Source organism: Hyaena hyaena, unplaced genomic scaffold (genome assembly GCF_003009895.1).
Source record: "Hyaena hyaena isolate Hyena2069 unplaced genomic scaffold, ASM300989v1 scaffold_289, whole genome shotgun sequence".
Lineage (NCBI taxonomy): Eukaryota > Metazoa > Chordata > Mammalia > Carnivora > Hyaenidae > Hyaena > Hyaena hyaena.
The window spans coordinates 1,438,426-1,456,895 of NW_024080920.1; the positions used below are offsets into that span (position 1 = coordinate 1,438,426).

Genomic DNA, 18,470 nt, shown 5'->3' on the forward strand with positions numbered 1-18,470 from the left:
GATCCAATTTTGAATGCAAGACACACCAAGGCAGGTCAGGTAGAAGCTGAGGCTAAGAGAAGCTTAGTTCTGAGGGAACTGGTCAGGTGACCAGAGCCACCTTGTTTTACCTAGAGTAGTGTGAATCACAATCCACCACCATGAGGCTGTGTGGCCAAGATGCTGCTTGTGGTCACCCACTTCCTGGTGTGACCTTAATATAAACCTGCATCATCTCTGCTAAAAAGAGGAAGTCGCTTTTCTGTGTTTCCTGGAAGATTCTCCCATCCTGTTTTGATAGTTTTGGTATCTCTATCATACTGTTGATTATGCTTTTCTATGGAAGGAAATAGTCTTGATCAAGAAATGTGATTCCTGGGGCACCTGGGTGGTTTAGTCGATTAAGCGGCCGACTTCAGCTCAGGTCATGATCTCATGGTTAGTGGGTTCGAATCCTGCATCGGGCTCTGTGCTGACCGCTAGCTCAGAGCCTGGAGCCTGCTTCAGATTCTGTGTCTCCTTCTCTCTCTGACCCTCTCCTGCTCACGCTCTCTCTGTCTCAGAAATAAATAAAAACATTAAAAAAAATGTGATTCCTTAAGGCTCGGTTTTATTGAGTTTGATAAAAATTATAAACTATGCCTTCACTCATAAGATAGGAATTTTTCCATCTACCAAAACTCCTTCGAATAATTGCAATACATGACTCTTAGGTAATATCCTGGAATTGCTATAAAAATCAGTAAACCCATCTCATCCCAGCATCCTGCTTCTTGTCTCCTCTCTAATTGCCTGTCAGCTAGTTCATTTAGTGAAGACAGCATTAAAACAATCTTATCAGGTTTCCGCACCGCTAGCTCCTCCAGCCCCTTCTCCCCCGAAATGGAAGAAAGCCGGTTGCAATTTTGAAAGGGGGCATAAAAACAGTGTCACAGGAGATACTGTTTACAGCGGGAAAGATGGCCTTAAGGATAGTAAGCTTCTGCTAACGAAGGGAGTGGCAAGACACTGCACCAGCTGCCTAGAAACGGCCACAGAGGGAATAGTTACTTAACGTCTCTCCGGACTCAGAGACGGAGAGGTGGTAACAGGGAAAATGCTCTCGGCATGGAGAGAGGCTGAGAGGGCTCGTCCCCAGCGGGATTGCTGTTAGGAACCGCACTACGACTTCGGCCCCGTGAGGGGCCAATCGGTGCCGACGCTTCCCGATCTGGGCGTTCGGCAAGACCCTTTCAGCCAATCTTTGGACAGGCACTGGTTGCTCTCCGGCCTGTCTCATGACGTCATCCCACAGCGCCGGAAGTGGTGCGTCCCCGAAGAGTAACGTGAGGTTACCTGTGTCCACCGTTTCGAGGTAAGGCGGTTGTCGGCCTACCTCCTCTGCTGACCGGGTTGAAAGCCGTGGGTGTGGGTCCTGGGCCGAAGCCGTTATTGCCCTTGAAGGATATTCTTTGAATAACGGTTTTATGGCTTCTTTCGCGGCAGGATTTACTCCATCTTCCTCTAGGCTTCTCACTTGGCCCAAACTCCCTTGGGCCGTTTATCGTTGTTCGTCAGCCCACCTCAGGTTCTTTGACCTGTACCCCCGACACCTGTATTTAGCTTGGTCGCCACGCAAGCAGAGAAAAGATTAGAGAGTGGGCACTGTCCAGCCCAAGGCGGCTTGGCGTGTTAGAAGGAACGCTCCCTTGAAAGGAACTTGAGGGGCCTTCCCAGCGTCCTCAACAGGTCTAATAGGAGGGCCAGAAGAAGCAAGCTTTTTCTCAGGCAGCCAGTGATAGTGGTTCAACAAAGTAGGGGTGTAACTTCTACTTGGAATTAATGTGGTCCAGGTTTAGAGCTTTTAGGGAATCTAACTTAGGTTGGGAATCAGAATACTTGAAACAGGGCTGTACACACATAAGAGAGACAATACAGATTTGTGCCCTTTCACCTTAGTTGCACAGTCACTACTGTCAGATGATTTTTAATATGCCCTTAGCTCCTCCTCTTATCTGTCTTCACTATTCACCAAGTGATAATGGATATGGAGAAATAGCTAGAATGAATGCTAACTTTTGGCCAGACACTGAACTTTGCATACTTCCTCATTCAGTCCTTGTGACACCTCTGTGTTGTATAGCAATTCTGTTTTACAGCTGAAGAAATAAGGGCTTAGGTTAAATAACTGGTGTCAAGGCACACAGTGACTAGATGCTGCAACTCAGGCAGTTGCGCTTAAGAGGCTTGGGTGTTATCCACTATGTTATATTGATTTTTTTTTTCAACTGTTCATTAAGCTCCCCAACACCTCACTCTATTATCTGCTGTTTTATGGAGAAAATTGAGGTCATTGGATATGCTTTCCTCAATTTCTGTCCCTGCTTTCCCTTCTTAAAAAATCGTCTCGTCTTACACCCATCTTTACCTTTCTTTTACTCTCAGGATAAGCTGTCTCCTCTTACCAAAGCAGATCCCTGTATCTTTGCTTCTCACCTTTCTTTTCATCAATGAGACCTTGTTTTCATTTATCTTTTCTGCCTCTGACTATGTCCTAGCCATATGTCAACATACTCAGGTTTCTCTGATCCTTGGTCACCTGGCTCTTACCCCCCAAAGCTATAAAGAAAGGAAAAGTTCTTAGTGATCCATCTTCTCTTAGCTGTCATTCAGCAAGTCTTTCCCCCTACTTTTTTAAAGTATTCTAAATTCTGTCTCCATTTCGTCACCTTTCACTCCTTTCTACAGTCTAGCTTTCAGACCTATCATTCTCCTGAAATTTTAACCTTAAGGTCACAGTGATTGATTATCAAATCAGATAGACCTTTTTCAGTCACTACTGGATCCCCCTGTTACTTCTTAAAAATTTTTTTTTAGTTTTGAGAGAGAGAGCATGAGCAGAGGAGGGATGGGGAGAGAGAGAGAGCGAGCGAGCCAGAAAGACAGAATCCGAAGCAGGCTCCAGGCACTGAGCTGTCAGCACAGAACCCCACGCAGGGCTCATACTCATGAACTGTGAGATCATGACCTGAGCTGAATGCTTAACTGACTGAACCATCCAGGCACTCCTTCCTTTGTTGCTTTTGAAACTCTCACTTCCTATTGCTTTTCTTTCCAGGACAATACATTCAGCTGTCTTATTCAACAAATATTTATTATGATACAGAGATGAGAAAGATAAAGTGCCTTCCCATTAGGAGCTTTCATTCTAGGTATTTCTCCATATGCTTCCCTCACCAGACATTTCTCCTGTGGCTAGTCTTTTTAGTTCCTCCCCTGAAATTTTAGGTGCTTCCAAGGCTTGTGACTTTGGCCCACTTCTTTTTTCATTCTGTACACATTGCCTGAGTGAGCACATCAACTAGCTTGGTTTTAACTGCCTTCTACATGCTCCCAAATCAAAGTTGTCTGCTTAGACCTCTTTTCTAACTTTCCTTCTCACTTCTTACCACACTGCTGGACAGCTCTGCCTACAAGTCCCACAGACTGTTCACATTCACAGTCCTGAAATTGAACTCCATGTCTTGCTTGAACTTGATCTTATCATCTGCATCACTAAGTCCTGAGGATTTTATCCCCTAAGTATTTCTCAAATCTGTGCTCTCTTCTTCATCCCTATTATTGTACTACTTTAGGCACCATCGTCTTTCACCTGGAATATGATGGCCTTCTGACTGATTTCCCCACCTCCAGTCCTGTTCTCCACATGTCTCTCCTTACATGAGATGATATAACTAAGACATACCTTCCTCCACCAAATGATCTTTGAAAACAAATCTGTGACAAAGCCCTGATTCGTAATCTTTAAAGATCTGTCCATTCATTTGATCTTTTTTTTTCCTCATTCATTTAGCAAGTATTTATTGTTTAGTGAATTGCAAAATCCAGTGGAACTTCTAAAGTTTGAACTTGTCACCAGTCACCTAGGGTTCTGCTTATTCTGGACCTGTGTCTCCAGCCTCTTTTCTGCCTCATGCTTTAGATTGCAGCAGTGCTGAACCACTTTTTCATGTACACTATGCTATTTCTTTATGTATTACCCTTGCTGTTTCCTTTGACTTGAATCTTCTCCGTTTCCTTTATCCACTCATTCTCCCCTAATTAGAATGACCCTTTCACCTAATTAACTTAGTTTATATATAAGACTCATTTTAGGTCTACCTTCTGTAGGAAATCTTCCTTGACCTCTCCTTTCTCCAAGTCTGGGTTGGGTATTCCAGCTTTGTGCTCCCATAATAGTCTGCACAGACCAATCCTTATACTTACTACATTTGTTTAAGTGTTTTTGTGTTTCTCTCCCTTGCAAGACTCTGAGCCTTTTGAAGACAGGAATGATATACCTGCATCATATGAGTGAGACATATTATTTCTTTATTCCCAGTACTAGAATAGCACAAGGCACATAGTAGGCATGAAGTAATTTTGATTGAATGAAGACAAAAGGTATATGGTGTAGTGATTAAGAAACCATTCTTTAAAATTTTTTTTAAATGTTTATTTTTGAGAGAGAGATAGTGCAAGTGAGGAAGGGCAGAGAGAGAGGGAGACACAAAATCTGAAGCAAGCTCCAGGCTCTGAGCTGTCAGCACAGAGCCTGAAATGGGGCTCGAACCCATGAACTATGAGATCATGACCTGAGCTGAAGTTGGGTGCTTAACTGAGCCACCCAGTTGCCCCCCCTTTTAAAGTTTATTTGTTTTGAGAAAAAGAGCACAAGAGTGGGAGCAGAGGAAGGGGAGGGGCAGGGAGAGAATCCCAAGCAGGCTATATGGCACAGAGCCCTCAAACTCAAGAACCATGAGATCATGACCTGAGCTGAAAGCAAGAGTCAGATGCTTAACTGACTGAACCACCCAGGCACTCCAAGAATCTATTCTTTAGAATTGATTCAAATCCTGTCCCTGGCACACATTAGCTATGTGGCTTGTACATGTTGCCTATTTTTTCTTAGGCCTTAAATTTTTCTTTCTTAGGATGAGAGCTGTGAAAATTAAATGAGATGATAAAGTAAGACATTTAACAAGTGCCTAGCACATAGTATGCACTTGATAAAGGTGTGCTGGACTCCAGAGGATCCAGAAGTATAAGGCCAGGCCTGGCCCAGGACAGTGATCTTTAGAGACCCTTCCTCCTCCGAGTTTTCTGTATGGATGGGCACTGATGCAGTCTGTTTACAAGGAGATTATAATCTCATTCGGACAGTAGACTTACATCCACATTTAATTTTCAGAGAACTGTGAAGGTAAATTAACCACACCCAATAGCAATATGTCTTGGTAGGGAAGAAAAGATAGTTCAGAGAAGGCCTCTGGGGGGAGCTGGGACTTGGAAGTTGAGAAGGATTTGGGATTCTGGGAGGGAGGAAAGAGTATAACCCAATGCCTGGAGATCATATTGAGAATGACTTACTTGGGAGACATGATTCAGTACATCATACCTGAGTGATGTATTTGTGTGTAAGAAGGAACGTATGTGAGTCTCGGGGAAGGAAAAGGTGAGGCTAGTTCTATGAAAGGAGGTAGGAGGCAACATAAGTAACCTTTGTGGGGTTAGAGTATGAGGGTCTTAACCTCAAGCTTGAGGAGTTTGGGACTGATCTGGGTTGGGCAAGTTGGATTGGATATCATGGGAGCCCTCAGCCACATGTAGCTATTTAAAAGTAAGTTAAGAAAGAAAATCTAAGAATTTTAGTTCCTCTGTCACACTAGCTACATTTTAGATGCTTGATTGTCACATAGTGGCTACATTATTGGACAACTTAGGTTTTATAGCAGTTCCGTCACTGCGAAAAATTCTACTGGACAGCACTGTTCCACATTCTCAGATTCCTGGGCTTGTGTGGCCTATCAGATCACTTGGTTCCTTAAGATATAACCAGAATTTTTTTCTGACCAATCCCTACAACTCTGGAATGAAAAGTAGGGAGTTGGAAAATAGAGAATTAGGATTTATCCACATAGATGTGAAGATGGGATTGTCCAAGGAGAGGAGGAGCGAACGACGGCGTTAGAGGAGCCAGAGCAGGGGAGAGAGAAGGAAGGCCGGAGAACCTGGAAAGGATTATTGTCTGGTCATTCACTTGCGACTATGTACTATATTCTTGTATGCGTGTATTAAGTGCTGGGACTATATTGGTAAGCAAGAAATGGACTTTGCTGGTTTAGAGCTTGTGGTTTATGGAGTTTCACTGTATGGACTATATTGAGATTCAGGAGCACCCATCATTATGCATTCCCCATATTCTAAAATGCTTCATTCCTAGAAAATGGAACTGAAGACTAAAATGGGCCAAAATGTTGCTTAAGGGTAGTTGCATAAGCATTGTGGAGTCACTGGTTTAGCTTCTCAAGAAGTAGTACATAACTTGAGAACTTTGAGAGGAACTAGTGTGTGTAGAGGGCAGGAGGGGTAATTCGTATTATCCTACAACAGCCAGCCATGCTCTCAGCTGCCCATCAGATTCCTTCCTGTCCCTGCTCTCAAACTATGCTCTTTCCACATTTCCTTTGTAGGACTGTGAGTAGTCAGTCACCACGTGACTTATTTCTCAAGGCCTGATGAAGACATACTTCATTCCTCAGTCCGCTTCCTGCTCATTCATCAGTTTCCAGCAAGTGCAAACAGATGCCTCTCTGAACACACCGCATTTAAAAGTGGGACGTGCGTATAGCACCATCATCACTTGAGGCTCCAGGTTTAGGTTTTTAGATTTACAGCTGACTCTTCATGCCTTGCATCCACTCCTTCACAAAGACCTGCAACTTTTGGACCTCACTCTGGTCCACAGTATGTTGACTGCCTCCTGACTCATCTCAGACTCTAGACTTCTTCACTCCTGCCTGCCCACGCCCGGCTGTCCTTTTCCTTTGCTATGCAGCTCAGTAACCTGGCAGTTGTCTCTTGTTGATTATCAGGTCTAAGCTTTTCAGCTTAGTGTTCAGCACCTTTGCCATTTTTGATAACTCTGGGGCAGCTCCTCTGGGCAGCCAACAAGGTCTGCTTCCCACCCCTCACGCGTGACTTATTGCTGAAATCTGCCTTGTGCTTGTGCCTTTAAAAACCGGAATGTACTCTCCCGCTTATTTTCCTTATCAGTCTTCTTGGCCTTCTCAGTTGGATGGTTTCCAAAATCTTTCCTGACTGATCCAATTTCTGTGACTTTGCACCTCAGCAATCATTTGTTCACTCTGCATTCTCCTTTGCAGATGGTAATGAAACTCTGACTTTCAAAAATCTTGTTTCTTTTCTCTTCCTTTTGGATACAGAGCTTGTGCAGAGGGCCTGATAAGTGCTGCCTGCAGGGCACATTTCTCAAAGAGAGAGAATTAGAGGCTTGAGCAATAAGCTTTAGGAGTGGGGGTGGGGGAGGAAGTATCCCAAAGATCCCAGTCCTGTCCCTGCCCATAATTCCCTGCTCTACCTCTCCAGGTGATCTTGTGCCTCACTTTCTCTGACCTGTCGATGCCTCTCAAATACATATAGTCAGTCCATTCCTGTCCCTGAGCTTTTACCCACATATCCTACCTTGACCTGTGGATCTTCCACAGAAAATGTAATCTGTGTTTCGGTCTGAAAGCATCCCTTTTTCGTCTGCCATTTAACTTCTAATTATGTCTCCTCGTATATTGCTCATTTTGATAAATGGCTATTTCCAAATTCGAAGTCTCGGTTACTCCTTTGTCATTCCTCAAATACAGTAAGTAATTAAATCTACCTTCACAGTTTCTTCTGGATCTTCTTCCTCTCCATTCCCTTTGCTTTGCCTTTGTTCAGGCCTCATCTCTCTCCCAAATTTCTTGGCTCTTCTATTGATACTCTCTGTGACCATAAAGGTTGTTTTCAAAAGAAAACCCGCACCTCTATTGTGCAGGTTGTGTATGGCACTAAGGTGCCACATGCACTCTTTAGACATTGTAGGTTTGTGTATTTATTATGACAGTCTTCTGGTAGATGGCAGTAAAATGTATTCTGATATTGGTATGTTATGATGATTAAGGAAAGGAAATTTTTTTTTAATGTTTTATTTATTTTTGAGGTGGGGAGAGGGGCAGAGAGAGGGAGGGAGACAGGTTCCAAAGCGGCCTCTCCAGGGGTCTGTGCTGATAGTGGAGATCCAGATGCAGGGCTCAAACTTATGAGCTGCAGGATTGTGACCTGACCTGAAGTCAGATGCTTAACTGCCTGAGCCACCCAGGTGCCCCAAGGAAAGGAAACCTTGTAATACACATAAAGATGCCTATGGACTGAAGAACATCCTCTGTTCTTATGTCCTTAATTCTCTGCCAGGCAAATTCCTTCTCATCCTTGAAAACTTAGCATAAATCTCCCTTCCTCATTAAGCCATTTTTGATACTCCCCACAAGAGTCAGTCCTTCCTTTCCCTGGGCAAATGCCATATTTGGTTAGTCCCTTATAGTGCTTATCACATTATATTGTAATAATTAATGTATGAGTCTATCTGCCCCACTATACTCCAGGCCTCTCAAGCATATAGGGACAATGTTTAATTATTTTATCCTCAGCATGTAGCCTAATGGCTAGCACATAGAGTATATAAAAAAACATAAATATTTGATTGTTTAGTATGATTTAGGCACAGAGGTAAGTACATACGGTATCTTATTTAATTCTCACAACAGCCTCATGAGTCCTGTCATTATCACGTTTTACAAGTGAGAAAATTGAGACCTAGGTGAAGTCACTGGCCTCAAGATGAACGGCTGGTAGCTGGCATGCGTGGGGGTGCTGGGGTGGGGCCCTGAAGGACTTGTGCTAATTTTTCCAGTGATTTTCTTCTGTTTTGTTTCTCAGAGTAATGATGCGGGTGTGCTGGTTGGTGAGACAGGATAACCGGCACCAGCGAATCAGACTTCCACATTTGGAGACAGTTGTGGTTGGGCGTGGCCCAGAGACCAAGATCATGGACAAGAAATGTTCTCGACAGCAAGGTAATTGGTCATAGCAATGTGCAGTATTGTGTTTTGTTCCTTAGGATAATGATAACCAAGGATGCACGTTTCCTGGATGCTATTGATAGAAATCTTCTGTCTACCGTAAACAATATGGGCCCCAGTCATCCGTGATTCCACTCTCTGGAAGTGGTTAATATTCAGTGTTAGGAGCAGGCAGGTTCCATCCTGTTAGTATGGGGTGATGGAACCGAACCCTGCACCCTGCTTTGCCCAGGGAGATTCCTCACTGGGCAGTGAGACAGTTGCATTATGGGATCTCCAGCCTGAAACCATGTCTGAAAAGTGATGGTATACTTCCATCCTTTGCATAATACCTCACACAGAGATTGTTGTCTTTATAAGACTATGGCATCCAGCTCTTGAAATGCCTTTCCTGGGATTTAATGAAATGAAAGGTCCTTAGGAAAAAGCTGTACTGTGTACCTCATTTTTTTCCATGTAAACTCTGACCTGCTCACTGCGACCAGGCCTCCGGCCTACAGTGTGTTCCTCAGAACAGGGTTTCTCAGTGCTTGGAGTCTGTGAGGGGGGAGGGAAAGCCATGCTTGAGCTGGCTGTGTCCAAGATACAGGGGACACTGCTTCTCACTCTCTGTCCCCTTCTCACAACAGCAACTGTAGGACGTATATGTCAGCCTGTCTCCTGCCTGTCCTCCCTGGAGAGCAGCTGTAGTGTCTCTGCACCTTGTCTCACTCACAAGTGTTTGATGTTAACTCTTCCCACATATGCCCAGACTGTTCTGTCCTTGCAGTCCTGTTTCTAGAATGTTCTATGCACTCTGCCTACCCAAGGCCAGCTGAACTTCTGTTTTCCAAGAATGTATCTTTTTGCTTTTCTTTACTGAAGGCATCTGATGGTTTTATTAAATAATGGAAGCCTGATTTAATAATGAGCCAAGAGCTTATGAGATAACTGGGTCCTTTCTCTGACTGCAGAGTCTGTGATCCTGAGTGGGCCAAGGACTCTGGAATAGGGAGACTTGTAGGGAATCCGTGAACCCGCTTCATAGGAATGTTAGCAGTAGCTAAGGGAGCATGTATGCTGTTGGAAATTTTATGGAAGGATTCGAGCTCAGCCACCTCCATAATAGGCGATTTTGCTCATAGGCCTTTGAGGAAACCCCTCCTGGAATGAGGCTTCATTGTCCTGTAGGGAGCATAGGGGCATGTGCTTGGTTCTTTGTGGCATTTAGGTTTAACTTTTTTCAATCTCTTTCAGTACAGTTGAAAGCAGAGTGTAACAAAGGATATGTCAAGGTAAAGCAGGTATGTGTGTTTGTAATTTGGATTTTCTTGTGGTGCCTGTGCCAGCCAGTGAAAGCTCTGTCATGTGTGGAAAGCGATGGGGTGATATCAGTGAACATTAAGCGTGGTATCTGGCACGCAGTAAGTGGTTAGCATAGCAGTGGCTATGTTGCTAATGGTATTATTGCTCTCATTGTAATTATTTTCTGATTTTTCTACAGGTAGGGGTTAATCCCACCAGCATTGACTCAGTCATAATTGGGAAGGACCAAGAGGTGAAGCTGCAACCTGGCCAGGTTCTCCACATGGTGAATGAACTTTATCCATATATTGTAGAGTTTGAGGAAGAGGCAGAGAGCTCTGGCCTGGAAACACACAGGAAGAGAAAGAGGTCAGGCAACAATGATTCTATAGAAAGGGGTGCTGCCCAGGAAGCTGAGTCCCATACAGGACTGGAACCTGGAAGTGACTCTGGCCAATGCTCTATGCCCTCAAAGAAGGGGAAAGATGCATCTACCAAAAAGGTGAGGGTGGTGTGCTTGATAGATTACATGGAGATTAAATGAAATATAATGACTGCTTGATTGTTTTGTACACTGTAAAGCTCAGATACACGTAAGGGGTTATTAACCATAACAAAGGTTATTAACCATGATGAAAGAGTCACTTGTTTGTGTCACCAGTCATTTGGGTGAATGTCCCTTTATGTACATTTTTCTTGAATTCCTGAGGTAAGCCACCTGAAGGTAGGGAGGTAATGGCGGTGTACTGCTGAAATGGGTCAGTCATATGTGTATCTGCAGAGGGTTAGCATTGGAACACTGTTCATAGATCATGTGATTCACATCCTGATGTCAAAGTGGAAATGTAATGAGGCTGTAGATGGAGCGGGAGAGGGCAAAGAAGATGCAGTTCAAACTCTGGCATTTCCTGCCTTTGTCTAGACGCACAGCTCTGACTACTGTATAGGAAGAAAATGGAGATGGCTTATGGTTATAAAGATAAAAGATTGAGTAAAGGGGATATAGTTTAATTCTTTTTTTTTTTAATGTTTATTTTTGAAAGAAAGAGAGAGCAAGCAGGCATGGGTAAGGCGGTGGGGCGGGGGCGTAGAGGGAAGAGGACAGAAGATCCAAAGTGGGCTCTGTGCTGACAGCAGAGAGCCTGATGTGGGGCTCAAACTCACAAACTTTGAGACCATGACCTGAGCTGAAGTCGGACACTTAACCAACTAAGCTACCCAGGCACCCCAGATATAGTTTAAATCTTTAAAAAATGAATCTTATTACTAAGTTTGGTTGCATTTTGCTGACACTACAATATTAACTAATGCCAAATACAACTACTGACATTTGCAATTTACATTGCCCCTTTTTGTTTCAGGAATCATTGGGCCACTGGAGTCAAGGCTTGAAAATTTCTATGCAGGATCCCAAAATGCAGGTCAGAATAAAATTTTGGCATTGAAACGTATTTCGTGTTTTAAGTGGCTACTCCACAGAGATCATAACAACAAATGAAAGCAAAGGAGATCAGTCCTTCTGAATGAGACTTGTTTCATTGGGCTACTTTGTAAGAACAAGTGGCTTTTCCCATTGTCAGTAAGTTAGCAACTGGAATTCTTTGGAGAGAAGCTAAGTTCTTCAAATGAAGATCTCCTCTTCCTTGTTTCTCCTAAACTTCTGGGTGCTATTAAGGGAAGTTGAATTAACCTTAGTGGGTTTTTTTCCAAGGGAGTGTCAGGTAATGTATTATGACTGCAGTTACTGGGCTGCCCTGGGATTAATAGTCAGGCATCGTCCTGGGATGAGTCTGTGAATTCTTAAATTACATTCTGGGGTGACAAGGGGCCAGAAATGATAGGGCTTCTTGGAACACATGATTGTGTCACATGGTCTGCTGTGTTAGAGTGGAGAAGGGTGCGTTTGAATTTATGCCTGCCAGGATTTTACATGAAATCCTTAGAAACTCTTTTATACTGTGCATTTCCTGTGTATTCTCTGTAGTGCGGTGCTTGAAAACAGCTCTGGATTCAGTTAGATCTGCTAGGATTTTGGAATCCTAGATTTCCCACTTAGTAATGATGTGACTTTGTGCAAGACACTCATCTGAGTCTCTGCTGTCATCTGACAAAATTGGGATACTGACACCTTTGGTATAAGATTATGTTGGGAATGAAGTGAGTTAGTGAACATGACAGTACCTGACACGCAGAGCATGTGTGGTAGATATCTGTTTCCCTGTCTTGTACCCCTCTGCTAGGTTTACAGAGATGAGCAGGTGGTGGTGATTAAGGATAAATACCCCAAGGCTCGTCACCACTGGCTGGTCTTACCATGGGCTTCCATTTCCAGTCTGAAGGCTGTGACCAGGGAACACGTTGAGCTCCTCAAACACATGCACAGTGTGGGGGAAAAGATGATTGCAGACTTTGCTGGGTCCAGCAAACTCCGCTTCCGATTGGGTTACCACGCCATTCCCAGCATGAGGTAAGTGTTGTGGGTAGTGCTAGTGTATTCTTGTTCTTTTTTTGTTTTAAAAAAATTTTTTTTAATGTTTTATTTATTTCTGAGAGAGAGGGAGAGAGAGCAGAGGGTAGAGAGAGAGGGGAGGGTCCGAGAGAGACAGGGAGATACAGAATCTGAAACAGGCTCCAGGCTCTGAGCTAGCTGTGAGCACAGAGCCCGACACAGGGCTCGAACCCACGAACTGTGAGATCATGACCTGAGCTGAAGTCAGACGCTTAACTGACTGAGCCACCCAGGCACCCTGAGTGTATTCTGGTTCTAAGTGGACAGACGGATTCAGCTTGGGTGTGCTGATAGTCTCAAGGTCAAGGGGAGTAGGGTGGGATGTTTCCAAGGAAGGTGAGCTGAAACTTCCACCCTTCTCCCTGACTTGCCTATGACTTTTATTCGATTTTTCAGAAGCATCTATAACCCCTAACTGACTAAGGATCATTGCTCTGAAGGAGACAAACACCACTGACCTTTGCCATGATTAACTCAGTAGATCTAAGATTTAAAATAAAATGAGAGAAAAATGTAGAGCCTGTTTGCTTTTGGCTCATACCCATAAAGATTCAGAAAGGAATAATTGAGTCTTTTCAAAGAACTCAAGCAAGGCAGAGCTCCACAGTTGTTCTTCTTTTTTTAATGTTTATTTCTTTTTGAGAGAGGGTCAGAATGTGAGCAGGGGAAGGGCAGAGAGAGGAAGACACAGAATCTGAAGCAGGCTCCAGGCTCTGAGGTGTCAGCACAGAACCCAACATGGAACTCAAAACTCATGAACTCAAAGATGATGACCTGAGTTGAAGTCGGACACTTAACTGACTGAGCCACCCAGTTGTTCCTCCACAATTCTTCTGAGCTAAGCAACCAGATAAGCAGATTAATTGGATTTCAGAGTTTTTATCTTGTATTTGTGCATTTGTTTTTTGGTCATAAAATGCACATAACAAAGTTTACCATTTTAACCATTTAAAAAAATTTATTTAAATCCAAGTAAGTTAACACGGTGTAATAATGATTTCAGGAGTAGGATTTTAACTATTTTTAAGTGTACAGTTTATTGGCATTAAGTACATTTACAGTGTTGTGCAGTCATCACTATCATTTGTTTCTAGGACCTTTTTCATCTTCCCAAACTACCTCCCATTCCCCTGGACAGTCCCTGACAGTTAGCATTCTGCTTTCTGTTTCTATGAATTTGACTACTCTAGGTGATGCATGGAAGTGGAACCATACTATAGAAACTCTTTTTGTGCCTAGCTTATTTTACTTAGAATAATGTCTTCAAGGTTCATGTATGTTGTAGTGTGTGTCAGAATTTCTTTTGGTTATTTTTTTTTAACTACAAAACATTCTTCACATTTTATTAGGATAATTATGACCCACTTAAATTATGGGTGACTTTAACCAAATGGAAAATTTTCACCATCAGTACTCTTCCTTTTTTTTTTTTTTTTAAGTTTATTCATTTATTTTGAGAAAGAGAGAGAGAGCACACAGGCTAGGGAGGGGCAGAGAGAGAGAATCCTAAGCTGCCAAAGCAGGTTCTGCACTGCCAGCGCAGAGCCCAAGGTGGAGCTCGAACCCACGAACCACGAGATCACTGCTTGAACCGGAACGATGAGTCAGACACTCAACCAGCTGAGCCACCCAGCCGCCCAGTACTCTTCCTTTAAAATTGAGGCATAACTTCATACAATACAATACATTGCATCAGATTTATAGTTTGGTCAGTTTTGACAAACATATATGCCATGTAACTGTCACTCTGATTAAGATACAGAACATTCCTGTCATATCCCAGAAAGTTCCCTTGTGCTCCTTTCCAGTTAATCCTGCCCTCAACCCTCAAGGATTCTAATGTCTTTCTGCATAGGTTAGTTTTGCCTGTTCTAGAACTTCATATAAATGGGATCATACAATGTGTACTCTTCTCTGTCTGACCTTTTTTAGTCAGCATTGTGATTTTGAGATTCATGTATATTGTTTTATATATCATGGACATACTTAATTTTTTTACTCTGTACCTACAAGTGAGGTTGCTAGGTCCAGGGTAGATATATGTTGTACCTCATTTTAAAAAATGCAGTTGAGGGAGTGCCTGGGTGGCTCAGTTGGTTGAGCATCTGACTTCAGCTCAGGTCATGATCTCACGGTTTGTGGGTTTGAGCTCTGCGTCGGGCTCTGTGCTGACAGCTCAGAGCCTGGTGCCTGCTTTGGATTCTGTGTCTCCCTCTCTCTCTCTGCTCCTTCCCTGCTTGCATTCTGTCTCAGTCTCTCAAGAATGAATAAATGTTAAAAACTTTTTTAAATTTAAAAAAATTTTAAAAATGCAGTTGACCCTTGAATAACATAGATTTGAATTGTGCAGGTCTACCTATATGCAGATTTTTTTTAATGCAGTAAAATACTGCAAAGGTATTTTCTTTGTGATTTTCTTAATAGATTCTTTTCTCTGGCTTCCTTTATTTTAAGATTTCAGTGTATAATACAACATACAAATATGTGTTAATGGACTGTTCATGTTATTGGTGAGGTTTCTCTGGTCAACAGTAGGATCTTAGTAGTGAAGTTTTTGGGGAGCCAAAGTTATACTTTTGGATTTTTGATAGTGTGGGAGGTTAGTTCATGGGTCAACTGTATGTATTTAATAAGGTTTATTGTTAGAACCTTGTTAAAAAATTTTAGGGCGCCTGGGTGGTTCAGTCGGTTAAGCGTCTGACTTCAGCTCAGGTCATGATCTCACGGTTCGTGGGTTTGAGCCCCATGTCGGGCTCTGTGCTGACAGCTAGCTCAGAGCCTGGAGCCTGTCTTTGGATTCTGTATCTCTCTTTCTCTGACCCTCCCCTGCTCGCACTGTTTCTCTTTGACTCTCAAAAATAAATTTAAAAAAACATATAAAAAATTAAAAAAAATTTAGGCAAAAAGTCACCCTTAATTATAATTCTCTTTCTCCAATGCTGCACAGCCCATGGCTAACAGAGCCCTTGACTATAGAGCGCTTTTCACACAGTAATCATGGTGTCCATACCTTTGTCATATAACAAATGCTGTTATGCTAAGAATGCTAAAAAAAATAGCTATGGCAGGTGTGGGTGGGAAGCAAAATGAGCAGTAAGTAAAGTTGCTGCTTACATATTCTTTTATGATCACTAATTTTGAATAAACACTGGAAAGGAAAAGGTAACAAATTTTTTTATTGTAAAAAATTTAGAAAATATAAAAAAGAAAGTATGAAGCAGAACAATGATCTTTCATAATATCACCACTAATTAAGCTCTAGACCTTATTTGAATTTCACTTTTTTTTTAATAATGTTTTCCTGCTCCAGGATGCAGTCCAGGATCCTGTATTGCATTTATTTATTTATTATCTTTCCTTAGTTCCTCTAACCTGTAACACTTCTTCTCCTTTCTTGATTTTCATGACCTTGACGCTTTTGATGAATACTGGTTGGTTTTATAGGATGTCTCTCATTTTGGGTTTGTCTGATACTTTTTCATGCTTATGTTGGGGTTATGCTTTTTTTTTTTCTCCTCTCAAAATAGAGATAATGTTGGGTCCCTTTCAGTGTATCATATCAAGGAGTGTCTAATGCTGAGATGGCTTTTTACTCATGATATTAACCATGATCACTTTGTTAACGGTGATGTCTGCCAGGTTTCTCTCCTGAGTTACTATTTTTCCCTTTGTAATTGATGAGTATCTTGAATAGTTTGGGACTGTGCTATTATCCTGTTTCTCCTCAAACTTTTGCTCAGTGATTTTAGCATTTCTTGGTAGGTCCTGCCTGCAACAGTTATTACTGTGGTGTTTACCTTGCAGGTTTGGCTTATCACTTTGGGGTCACCAGCTGTGGGTTCGGCTTTTGACTTTGTCCAGCAAAGCTGAGGACAGCAGAAAGGATTACTTAAGACTCCACAAGTCAAGAGAGGTGAGAGGGAGGCTAAGGGAAGTCATCCCAGGCCACTCTCAAGCTCCCATATTTATCAGGAATACATTATAGGGAAATCATGGCAATATGTCAATGGCTACATGCCAGCAGATGCTGGAAAGCAGGGTGGTGAACAAGATAAGATATTCCATAGATAACATGGTCTAAGGAATTCATGAGCACAGGCAGGATCCAACCTCTGAATACACATTAACCAGACACTGGTCAGCTGTTTTCAGCAGGGCCAGAAAGCAGTGTAATGCAATCTCTATAATCTCCTTAACCAAGACAGAGCTATTTGATTTCCCACATTGCCTAATAGTGCTTTTAGGTTTCCCCCATTCTTTTCAATTTCTTAATTATAATTCTTCTGTATGGAAGAACTGTCCTTTTTCCTCCATTATGTATTTATTCAGTTATTTGTCAGTAAGGACTCATGGATATTTTTTTTATTCTATAGGTTTTAGTCTGTCAGTATTCATTTTGTTTCTCAAATTGTTCTAGCTTTGGTCCTTGCAAGCTCCTTTAGGTTGGGTCCTGTATCATTCTGATATGGCCCTAACATTTTTTTAACACTTCTTTATTTTCTGGAGCAAGATGTTCCAGGCACATCCTACATTTTTTTCTGTTGTAGGCCTGGAAGGAACCTTTTATTTTATTTAGTTCTTTTAATGGATAATGATATTTATAAGCCAAGACTTGCATACTAGGTTTCTATATTGAGAGAAGTAGTTGATTCCAGGGTGTTTTTACTCCTAGGTCCTCTCTGTAGATAGAGCCTGGAAATACATGCGTGAATCCTAACCCACACAGACATATACTCCTCCCTATTTCTTTATCTACTTGTGTATGTGTATGGAAAAGCACAAATTTGTACTAATACCTCTCGTTCTAGTTCACCTGTGCAAGGTTCATTCTTGTCTCCCCCTTTATTATAATTTCTCCAACAGTGAAAAATCTGGCTCTCATTAGATACAATAAATTTGCTTACCTGTTCAATCTTTTTTTTTTTTTTTTTTTTTTTTTTTTATTTCTAGGAGAGAGAGAGAGACAGCATGAGCAGGGGAGGGTCAGAGAGAGAGGGAGTCACAGACTCTGAAACAGGCTCCAGGCTCTGGGCTGGCAGTCAGCTCAGAGCCCAACGCGGGGCTCGAACCCACGAACCGCGAGATCATGACCTAAGCGAAAGTCAGACGCTTAACCGACTAAGCCACCCAGGGACCCCTTACCTGTTCAATCTTAATATACACATAAAATAGTTACAGAATTGCTAACCCATACCCCTATGAGAAAGACATTTACTCAGTAGAGCACAGTATTTGTATACAGCTCTTTTTTTAATCCTTACGGTATCCAAACTACTGTTTTTCAAAGTTCACTTGGCTAGTTATTTTTTTCCTGACCCCCTTCAGTGTGGTTTCCTTATTTGTTTGTAATACTGTTAGGTTTATTTGTTACTGCCTTTATTCCATTTTGGATTCCTGCATGTATTGGTTGGTTTTGATTATTTATTGGGGGAATCGGAATGTTACTGGTTCTAAGAGTCAAAGCTATACAAAAAGACATCCTACCTGGTTTAATAAATCCAAAAGAGAACTCTGGATTTTCTTCCCCAAACCTGCTTTTCTTTTAAGCTTCTCCATCTCTGTAAGTGGCACCTCCCCTAAACCATATCCAATCCTTCCACATTAGGAAGTCCTACTGTTTTGAATGCAAAATATATTCCAAATACTACAGGTCTAATCTAAGGCATGTTATTTATGGCTTGGACTACTGCAGTAGCTTCCTAACTCTTATCATTACCCTCTTTATAGTTCCTTCTCCTCAGAGCGGCCAGAGTGATCTTTTAAAA

At 42.2% G+C, this 18,470-nt stretch overlaps 1 protein-coding gene across 5 annotated transcripts in view; it reads left to right on the forward strand.

Annotated features, from left to right (window-relative positions):
- The first annotated feature begins 1,280 nt into the window (after nucleotides 1-1,280).
- Nucleotides 1,281-18,470, forward strand: part of APTX (aprataxin) — a 37,328-nt gene continuing 20,138 nt past the window's right edge. For 2 of the 5 annotated variants that reach the window (XM_039247099.1, XM_039247098.1), the window contains exons 1-6: nucleotides 1,281-1,333; nucleotides 8,770-8,906; nucleotides 10,149-10,195; nucleotides 10,396-10,698; nucleotides 11,558-11,617; nucleotides 12,437-12,663. In XM_039247099.1, coding sequence (XP_039103030.1) covers nucleotides 8,774-8,906; nucleotides 10,149-10,195; nucleotides 10,396-10,698; nucleotides 11,558-11,617; nucleotides 12,437-12,663 — 770 coding nt within the window. In that variant the 5' untranslated portion in view covers nucleotides 1,281-1,333; nucleotides 8,770-8,773. Of the gene's footprint in view, nucleotides 1,334-7,634; nucleotides 7,655-8,769; nucleotides 8,907-10,148; nucleotides 10,196-10,395; nucleotides 10,699-11,557; nucleotides 11,618-12,436; nucleotides 12,664-18,470 lie in introns of those variants that run through there. The other 3 variants (XM_039247100.1, XM_039247101.1, XM_039247102.1) reach the window with 3 other exon arrangements.